This window comes from Dermacentor silvarum, unplaced genomic scaffold (genome assembly GCF_013339745.2).
Source record: "Dermacentor silvarum isolate Dsil-2018 unplaced genomic scaffold, BIME_Dsil_1.4 Seq616, whole genome shotgun sequence".
NCBI lineage: Eukaryota > Metazoa > Arthropoda > Arachnida > Ixodida > Ixodidae > Dermacentor > Dermacentor silvarum.
Genome location: NW_023606525.1, coordinates 50,109 through 60,001, shown reverse-complemented (window position 1 = coordinate 60,001; position 9,893 = coordinate 50,109). Strand labels below are relative to the sequence as shown.

Here is a 9,893-nt window from a genome sequence, read left to right as displayed (position 1 = left end):
TTGTTTACAATGGAAGTGTATGACGGCGGTGCGGCGTAGAAAACCTGTTTTCGGAGATATCGTAGACGGTGACTAGGTGGACGACACGAAGCTTTGATCACAGCTTCAGAGAACGTGCAAAAGCGCTTTCGGAGCTGATTAAGCTGTGCCCAAACGGCGCAAGCACGTATATGGTGCTTGTTCTAAAAGCGGGGCTAAATATGTATTCCAAGCTATACAAGTTTTCCGATTATGAATTCAGTCAGGATTAGTGTGTTTTGCGCTTTGCTCTTTATTCGGCAAACATTTTTAAGCAGTGGCTTGTCAGTTTCTGACTCAGTGAAGTTCCTCGGTGCGGCCACTATCTGATTATTTTCTTCCTAATCGCTCGCGGGTGTGCGCAGTTCCGATAGATTTGTTCTTGCTGCGCACAACGCTTGAAACGTAGCTGTCTTGTACATTGTAATACCTTGTAGCAAATATATATTACAGCTAGTAACTCGCTTACTCTTGTGGACCGTCACGAAATATTCAGCTTCGACCATTCGTGCGCCTTCGGTGTAGTCCGGCATTTATTGTGCGTATACAGTGCGCATATATTCAAGTATGCTGCCATTCACTTATTCTTGATACGGCGGCGGTAGAGTGGGCTTAATATGTGTATAGACAACGTGCGCGAAACTTACTATGACAGGAAGCGGCGCTACTTTGTATTGTTAAACAATGCCTTTGTCATTGTTTAACGAGTGGTACTCACTCTTGCTGACGTTCTGGGGATGAAGCCCTTTCTTTGAAGGTTAGCGATACAAGGCTGGCGGATGAGCAAATTTCTGTATCCTCGAGGAAAGCCGTACATCACGAAGTGCCGGTAACACGTTCGGACAGTTTCAGCAGCGATCCGCGAACTTGGCCACGCAGATTCATTGTAACTGGCATTAACATGCCAGTTACTATTTTGCAGCCAACTATTGCACACGTCTTCAATCCACATGATTCAATCTAGCATGATTGGAGCACAGTGTGTTAGCGAAAACTCAGTTGCATTTCCGACAGCTGATCCCACACAAGCAAGGTAGAAGCAGTAATGGTTTCGTATTCGTGCGCGGTCGCTGAGGAGAGGTATGGCGCGCCGCCGTGAACGCCATCTCGTCTCCGCGAGATGGCGTTCACGGCATCAACTGCTCCGCGAAAAGGGTCAATACGGAATGTCACGGCGACGGCAGAAATGCACCTGGAGTTTCCGTATAACTGCTGCGGCAATAAACACAATTTGGAATAGTTTTACGTTATACCAGCCCCGAGTTGATTGTGGCTCTCTGGGTCTGCGGATACATATGGTGAGCCAGATATTATGTTACCGCGTCAGTTGAACCGCATAATGTGAGAAGATTTTCTACTATCAGCATAAGCGTCGGCGCGGGAATATGTAGCTCGATTGAAGTGCCACCAATGTTTTCGACTATAGAGGAAAGCATGTGCCGTGCTTCCGCTTGACCCACTCTTCCATATCCTTAGTACGCTATAGCTACAAAGCACGCCTCTACTACGTGCTTCATGTTGGTTTGTGTGTTTCGTCATGGTTTCGAAGTGCGCTGCCATATTCCATTATTACACCAAAATTTAGATTCGCTTTCTCGAAACTGCTTCAAAATTAAATTTAGTCTGCTCAAAGCTGCTCCAAAATGCAATTTTATCTGCTCCATACTGCTCAGAAATGTCATTTTACTTGCTCCAAAAATTCCTCCAAAATGACTTTGGGCAGTCCCACTCCGGCAAACCAGAGGAGGGAACTCTGACATAAGTGACTTTCTGAATGACTCGCGAATAAATGAGGCCATTGAAAGGTGGTTTTTCTTTCACAGCATAGATGACAATAGCTCTTCATTGTCTTCAACTAGGCGACAGCTGGCGATTCCGACACAGGCACGCTATTGTGTCGTTTGGTACCTGAAATGGGACAGCAACATAAACATTCCCAAAGGAACAAGTATTCGGTGCAGGTCCATATCTGCCAACTTTCCTGCATTTTCAGTAAAATTTATGAAGTTATGCGTGTTTTACAAATGCTGCTTCAGGTTTTACAAAACATGAATTCTGCTCTCAAGATCACGCTCATCGGTATTCGAACCTTTTGATGGACGTCTTCTGATAGCGAAAGGACTACCCGTCACGGTGGCTTAGCGGCTGTGGTGTTGAGCTGCTAAGCACGAGGTTGCGAGATCACGTCGCCGCCATGGCAGCCCCATGTAGATGGGGAGGAGGGGTGTGCTAAATACAAAAACGCCTGTGTCCCGTGCATTGGGGGCACGTTAAATGATGGTCAAAATTATTCTAGAGCCCGTCACTACGGCGTGCCTCGTAATCAAATTGTAGTTCTTGCATGTAAAACCCTATAATTCAATTAGAGAAAGGCCGCAAGAGGGGTACCTGCTTGAATCGAGGTTCCGGATGCAGGCAAAACTTACAACAGCTAAGTCCCTGGAAAAGCGGTCTAAAAGAAATGTGTTGCTTGTCCGTCTCTGCTGTTCCAAGCTTGCTGCTGCTTTTGCTTATGAATAGAGAACGTATGCATCCCTAGAAAACAGTGTGTGATCGAAGGAAGCTTTAAACAATTTGTGTAATCCCTGTGCATTAATTTAACGCTTCAATAGAATCTGTGTTAGCCTCGTCGTGTCTGCGTGATTTTAAGAATTTTAAATGTTTACAGGTTGACACGTGTAGGTGGTTCGATGAAGTGCACTTCAGAGTACAGTGATTTGAGTGCTATGATACTACCGGTAGTGTGCAGTAGTTTTGCACATCATCAATGGAGCAGGAGCACTACAATGCAATCTTTTCTCACCAAGTTCCAAAGAATGAAGTGGGTGGTTCATAATTTTTTTTTATTTGCCATAGAATGTTTCGAGAGATTGTGTTCGTTTTGAGCCTGTACGTTTTGAGCTTGTTTTGATCACTTCAGATCATGAAAATTTTAATCATTTCTCTCTAAAAGCGGTAAAAATGGCTGAAGGACTTAAAACACCCCAGGAGGCCAAATTGATCCGGAGCCCTCTACTGTACCATGTCTGATTGCTTCTACGTTGCTATGCGGCATTAAACTCAATCAGTCAATCAACGTTCAAGTGAAAAAACGTTTACGCAATGCACAGGTGACCTGGAGGTGAAGCTGAACAACCAGCTGGAACTTCTGAGGAAATCCGAGGAAGACTATTATGAGTGCGTCAAGGAACCGGGTGCCCACAAGGAGGCTCTGAGGCAGCCGATAGAGGAGCTCACCACGGAGGCTGCGGAGGAGAGGTTGCAGGTAGAGTTGGAAGAGCTGCAGAACCAGTGTGAGGGCTGCAAGACCTCGGCCTCCGATATGGGTCAGCTCACCGCGGATAAAGAGCGCCTCGAGCTCAACCTCATCAGCGAGCACAGCGAGATTCACACATTGATTGCCAAACGTGACGAGCTCTGCCATAAGGTCCAAGTGCTGGAGAAAGAGAACGAGGGCCTCAAGTGCAAGCTCAAGGTGAGTGGTTGGGTTTCTCTACATGCTGTACGATTCGTTGTGGCCATAAGGTCTCGTACTAAGATCGCTAAATGGTAATGGTGTGTGGATAGCAATTTCTGAGACTAAATCGCAGGCAAATGGAATGGTACTAGAGGAGAATTGAATAGGTAGCACTAGAATTTGCAGCAATTTCAAGTTTGTACGCCATATGAAGCTTGATTGATTATCCCTTTCAGGATGTGTGAAAATACCACAAGGAAATGTGTATTTTTCATTGAAATGTGCAAGAAAGATTATAAGGATATTCAAAGAATATATATATATATATATATATATATATCAGAAATAGAGCATTTCTGTTGGAGCATTTGAAGTGGACAAAGGTATAAGTAACCACTTACTTTGTAGTAATTCCTTTAGTTGGGCAGTATTTGGTCGCTGTGAATAAATACATTTTATGAAATTGTAATCGAGTGCTTCTCTGTAAGGTGTACAAGGCTGTTTAAGAGTCTGATGAGCTTGCTAAAAATTGCAACAAAGATATGCAAGCATTTTGTTGGTGCTGCTAATTATGGATTTGCTTTGATTATTCCACATGAAGTTTGATGGTATGCTGACGCCAAGATCGTTGAATTACGTGAATTACGATACTACTTATGAGGAAGAGTTGTCAAGGTAGTTATGCATTTGAAGCTTCAACTGCTTGGGTTACATGCATAACTACCTTTATTAGTGATTAGTTCCATGCACTACCTTTTACACCAACCGGACACAGTGTCGAAGTCGGATTTAAGGGTTACATAATCAGTAGGACAAGTTAATGAACAATGCCCATCCACGCGACCTCACAAAGCAAGTATGCCAGCTAGCCGCTGCATGCCCACGTGGTCTCTTGGTGTAGTAATGGGCACTCAGTTACCGCAGTAGCAGCCGACTGGAACCTGGGGTGCGAGAGATGGGTTACCCGTGATGCATGCTACCTAGATGCTTGCACACATCGTGCTATGCTGAAAGGTGCTATTCTAAACATGTAGAGTACAGGTGCATTACACATCCCTATATTACGTTTCATGTATAGCAGGCCGCACTGTAGGTCACAGTACCGTCAATAGTGCCTTGCTATGAACGATATGGGAATGTGTTATGTCATATAATGCAACATTAGTTTTTGCTTTTGTGTAGCAAATTAAGGCATACTTATTGTATGGGAGGTGTCGGAGACCTGATGCTACTAACCACCAAACAAGCGAAGTGACACACTTATGCAACCACTGCGCACAGCGTACTGCTCGCACTCGCATCCAAAACATGGTACAGTACGTATGCTGCGTGCGTACTTACGTCCTTAAGTTGAACAGTTGAGTCCTGCTGCAATGAAATTCACGAAAAAGTATTTCGCTGCTGAGGAAATTACGATACATTGGCGTCAATACAATCATAAGAGGGAATCAAAAACACCTCTTTGTAGTGGAGTTTGACTGTAGCTATAATTCAGTTATTCTCCAGAGGCAACTGCATCACGACACTTGGTAAATTAGACTTTTATGACTGTACTATTAGCAGTGCTTCTGCACTGTTGCCTGTTATGTACTAAATTGAGTATAATTACTGTTATAATCGTTTTATGAGCAATTGAAAGCTTATCATGAGTGCTGGGCTTCAGTAGTCCTGCATGTACATTGTACAATACGTGGGGAAAAGACACTGTGTTCCCATGGTTATTTTCTAAGCGATGGTCATATCATACAGTACACAATCACTTTGTTTGGCTGCATGCTAGTGCAGCTTTTACCTCACTCATCTGTCAATACTTTTGCAGAACTACTAGCGCTCCTGGGCTTATCACCTGATTACAAATGCACTGAGTGACAACCAACGCAAACCTTTGAGTTAACAATTTGATGCTGTATAATAGTGCATTGGTTGGCGAGACAAGACATGGTGTGAATCACTGAATTTTGCATGATACTATCTTTGATATTTGAAGTAATACTATTTGTATTCGACTTGCATTTGACAATTCAAGTCACACACCCCCAATGAATGCTTTTCTAGATGCATGAACGAGGGGAAGGTAAACGGGGGCTCGATTTTTTGTTTATCACGACGATATAAAGCCAGACGGCAAATGAAGCCAAGGTAAGCATAGGGGTAATTTCCTGTGGTTTAAATTGAAATGTAGACGATAATGAAGGGGAAATGAAATTGTGCGAAACGATAACTTGTCATCGCTGCGCACCGACTCCACAACCTTCGCATTACCCGTGTGCTGTACTACTAAATAGGCTACAGTGACGGCCATCAATCCGTCCACTAACTTGGGTATTTATGTGTGCCAGATGTAGCCTTGGGAATGTTAACCAGTGCCACTCAGAGTCATGTCCCTGAATAGTGCAAGTTTAGTACCAACTGAAAGTTGTAGTACCTGCTTTTTTTCTTTTATATGTAGTCTGCCAACGAGGACTGCGCAAAGAAGCTCCGAGCTGCTTTCGCCTCCAATTATTCCGACATGAATATGAAGTCTGTAGAAATGAAGAAATCAAAGCTTGCTTCGAGAGATGAGGTTGCCATATGGAAAGAGAAATGCCTCAACCAGCTATCTCTTCGTGAGCGAAGAGAGGCACTGTAAGTATGGCTCCGCCAAGTAGTGTGTGTAGTTCACTGTAACTGTCGTTTATAGACAGTTTCAACTTTGTGTGCGGCCAGCAGCATCTTGGGCTTTTGGTTTCCCAGTTTTGTGCAGCGGCTTAAAATTAACATAGTCGTGAAACACCGAACAGTCTATACAATCATTTTCATGCCAACCGCAGCACTAGACTTCGATGGTGAAAAAAAAAAACTCTGGCGTTGACAGCGCATATAGGTGGCATTCCAATGCTTCTGTAATACACTCTATTCGCCGCGAGATCAAACTGTAAGTGGCAGCACCGTCGCCACATTAGTGTGGATAGGCGGTCGATGACAGGCATTGAAGTGGATGCGTCGGCGTTTCGCTGTGAACAATCTGGCTTGATTTTCTTCTAATGAAACGCGCTGACTGCACTGAGCTGAAATTGCATTGCCTTTCAATGCCACAAGTCTGCACGAAAAGCGCATAACCTTTCTATTTACTTCAAAGAAGCACAAACTGTCATTCAATGGGGGACTGGCTGGCACTCACCCACACAGTATCTGTTTCGGTACTTTCTCCGGGCTTTCTGTGTTTGTCACGCTTGCGTTGCGTGTACTCTGTTAATATTGCTGCGTCAATTACTAATACCGCATTGTCTGCTAATCTTCCACTGGTTTATTAGTCTGTATTCCTGTATAACGAAAGTAAAGTATCAAGTTAATGCGCACTCTACAGCACCAATTGATGCGCACTCTACAGCTCCTTATTCTTTTTTCTTTATTTACTGTGAAATGCAAATGGTTAATGAGTTTAATTAGGCAAGCTAGGCCACTGTGACAGTACGTTAGTAGGATTATCAGGTTGCTTCAGACGATACTATTCTTATCGCCCTCGCAGGTTTACGCGCACGACCGTGATGTGACAAAGTTGTAAATATTTGAAGAGCTAAAATCATTAGGTAATTTTATTTCAGTTAATACAGTGGCCAATGTCTTGCATCAAGCTAGCCACACCACAATGAAGAGTGAAAGGAAATTATAATAGCGGCTTTTCAACTCAGTGTTATGACATCCTCCGTCCCGAGACTGTCGTGTCATCTTTGTATAATTCCATATTTTAGCTTTCCTTTTGTAGCCGCTAATCATAGTACAAAAGCGCACGACATGATTGTAAGGCTAGATTTCTTCGTTGTAGTGGCCTCTGAACCACATATAATTAAAAGAGCATCTCTCGTTGCGTAACCACTAAGCGAGAGTCATGCGATTATCGCAATTATCCTAATGCAGTTATCGTAATATAGCGTGTATGACGTGATATAATACGAGTGGATGCTTACGACTCTTTTTACAGCTGCTGAGAGATGTTCACACCACTCCATTCATGTTTAGTGGTATCTAAGCTTTCCGAGTGATCTACACACCATGACAAGTCACTAAAATGCGGCATTCACGTCTCGCTGCTGCCACATCATTTAATTAAAACACGGTATAATACTTTCTGTGATGTCCTCAAAACACAAAGCGATAATTAAATTGATATGATTGTGGCACGTGCAGGGTGTGACAATCACACATCGTGTGCTCAACACGGGCATTCACTGATCTTACTACAGCGCAAAGACGACAGCGCAATGCTAAATGCTTTTGTACACCGTCAAAAAATCCAGACCAGCATTTACGACTGTGCTACAGCCATGGAAGAAGCAGCCTTTTAAACTATATATTCACGCCGTACACGTACATGTGAACAAAGACTTGCAAAAGACGTGCGGTGCAATCACACTATTTGTAGTTCACCCAGTGCCCGCCAGGCGGCGACTCTGCTCGATGTCGCGGCCAATAGCATTTGGTTAAGTGTACCTGGGAAGCATGATGTGACCTAAGCTAGCATACCTTCTTAAAAGACACTAAAGAGACACTAAATTGATGCCATAGACAGGAAGTTTGTTCTGCAGAACGTTTGCTTGCGTCTTGAAAGAAAAAGTGAGCCTATACTTTGAACATAAAGCATATACTTCACTTCATTATATCGAAATTTAGATACCATGAAATTCCACCTTTTATGCAAAGTGCAGTCGCCGACTGATTTTTTTTCCGACATGGCAGTGACTAACAAAAAAAAGTTGTTGAACGTGAAAGTTTGTGACCACATTAAGCTGTACTGAGTCTTCACAGCGGCTGTACGGCTCATGAAAAGCTGAAAAAAAGTATGCAAGCCCAACGTACTGTGGTGGTTGGTGTAAGCAAAGGTTTCATATCCATTTTACCGCCGTTGCTTGCCAGCATAACCTCGAGTGTCGCCCTAAGGGATATGATACATTATATTATGTCGCACTGAACTGATTTGCTCTCCACACAGCCCGATCAACGTAGCATCAAAACCCGTTGAATGCCACAAAACAGCTTGACATTAAAATCTCATGTAAGCAAACCCACATGAATTTCAACTTTCTTCATGGCTGCCACATTTCCTGTTTTGTGACATCACGCGTGCATTATGTCTATATCCAAAACATGTTGAAATAACGGTGTACTCACCGAAAACACCTTTATTTGCACCAAAAGTAATCTGCTAGTTTCGCTTTTTGAATTGCTCTCGCTGGGAGTTTGAGCTTTTTTCTTGAGCGAGTCAAGGATAGCCTCTTTAGGGGACTTCAATATAGATAGCTTTGTGGTATCCTGAAATGAGTGGGGACACCCTTTTTCTCGCCGATCAAAATCCCTTGCAAGATACTTAGCTTGTCCTCAAGCGACGTGTTCTTTAGTAGTACCGACTCCACTGCTACTTGTGCTTCTCACTTGCCACATGGGGGTAGCACCGAATCGGGTGCTAACGCAAGGTAACGGGCAGGATACAAAGCTATGCTGTGTATAATGTGCAATACATGACACGATACGATGCACCAATGTGTGCCCCTGCTCCACATCGCACTCACCAGCTTATGGCCTCTGTGATGTGGAAGAGAATCTCGGAGGCTATGACCAGCAAAGTTTGCTGCTTCCGGCGAAGACTGTGCTCCTCTTTGGCAGCCACTCTCCGTTGCGCCGTGGTTAACTTGAAAGGTGCATTCGCAAACAACCGCCTGTAATTCAAGCATTTCCCCGGTGGCTTCTGCAGTAGCTTCCATTTATTGCCTGTCTTCACTTCTGAGAGAAGTAAATTTTCATTATACAGTGAAATCGTAAACACCTTTTCTTTATACAGTTGAACCTTGATATAACGAACTTCACTATACCAAAATTCTCGATATAAGAAAGTATTTAACTGTTTACAACCTCTTGTCCATAAAACACCATGTATTTAGAACCTCAATATAACGAAGTGTGTTTGTACGCGATTTCAATATAACAAAATTTCACTGCCGCCGCAATGGAATGCTGAGACAATATATGGAAACTTTTGCGGACGCAGATGGTCAAATGATTGAATCACAAGCGGCTGCTTTGAATGGCGCCTCTCAGATTGCGCACCATGCGACAAGAGCGACCGACGAAGTGGAGCGGCGTCATGTTCCAGATGAAGTCGAGTGGGCACGTCGGCTGGCCGCCTGTTGCAGCCATGACCAACCCGTTTGTTTATTTTATGCAGCTGCTCCTGCTACGTGCGACATGGACGGCCAACGCATCCCACATGACAAAGGATTTCGACAACATTGCACCCTTCTATCTCGGCGACTGCGCAGAAGAGCCTTCACTGAATCTGAAGTTTTGGACGCCACCGCGATCATCGACTGCCACCTATATAAGCAGCTCGACACCTCGGCTTGCTTCTAGTGGGCACGTCGGCTGGCCGCCTGTTGCAGCCATG

General features: G+C 44.0%; 1 protein-coding gene across 1 annotated transcript; it reads left to right on the top strand.

The window, feature by feature from the left end:
• Positions 1-3,128: 3,128 nt before the first annotated feature.
• LOC119435318 (uncharacterized) lies at positions 3,129-9,140 on the top strand (the record flags this gene model as incomplete). The annotated part of the gene is made up of 3 exons (XM_037702217.1): positions 3,129-3,493; positions 5,925-6,081; positions 9,025-9,140. Coding segments are annotated over 3 exons (638 nt in total), but the record flags the coding sequence as incomplete, so codon positions are not given.
• Positions 9,141-9,893: the final 753 nt, after the last annotated feature.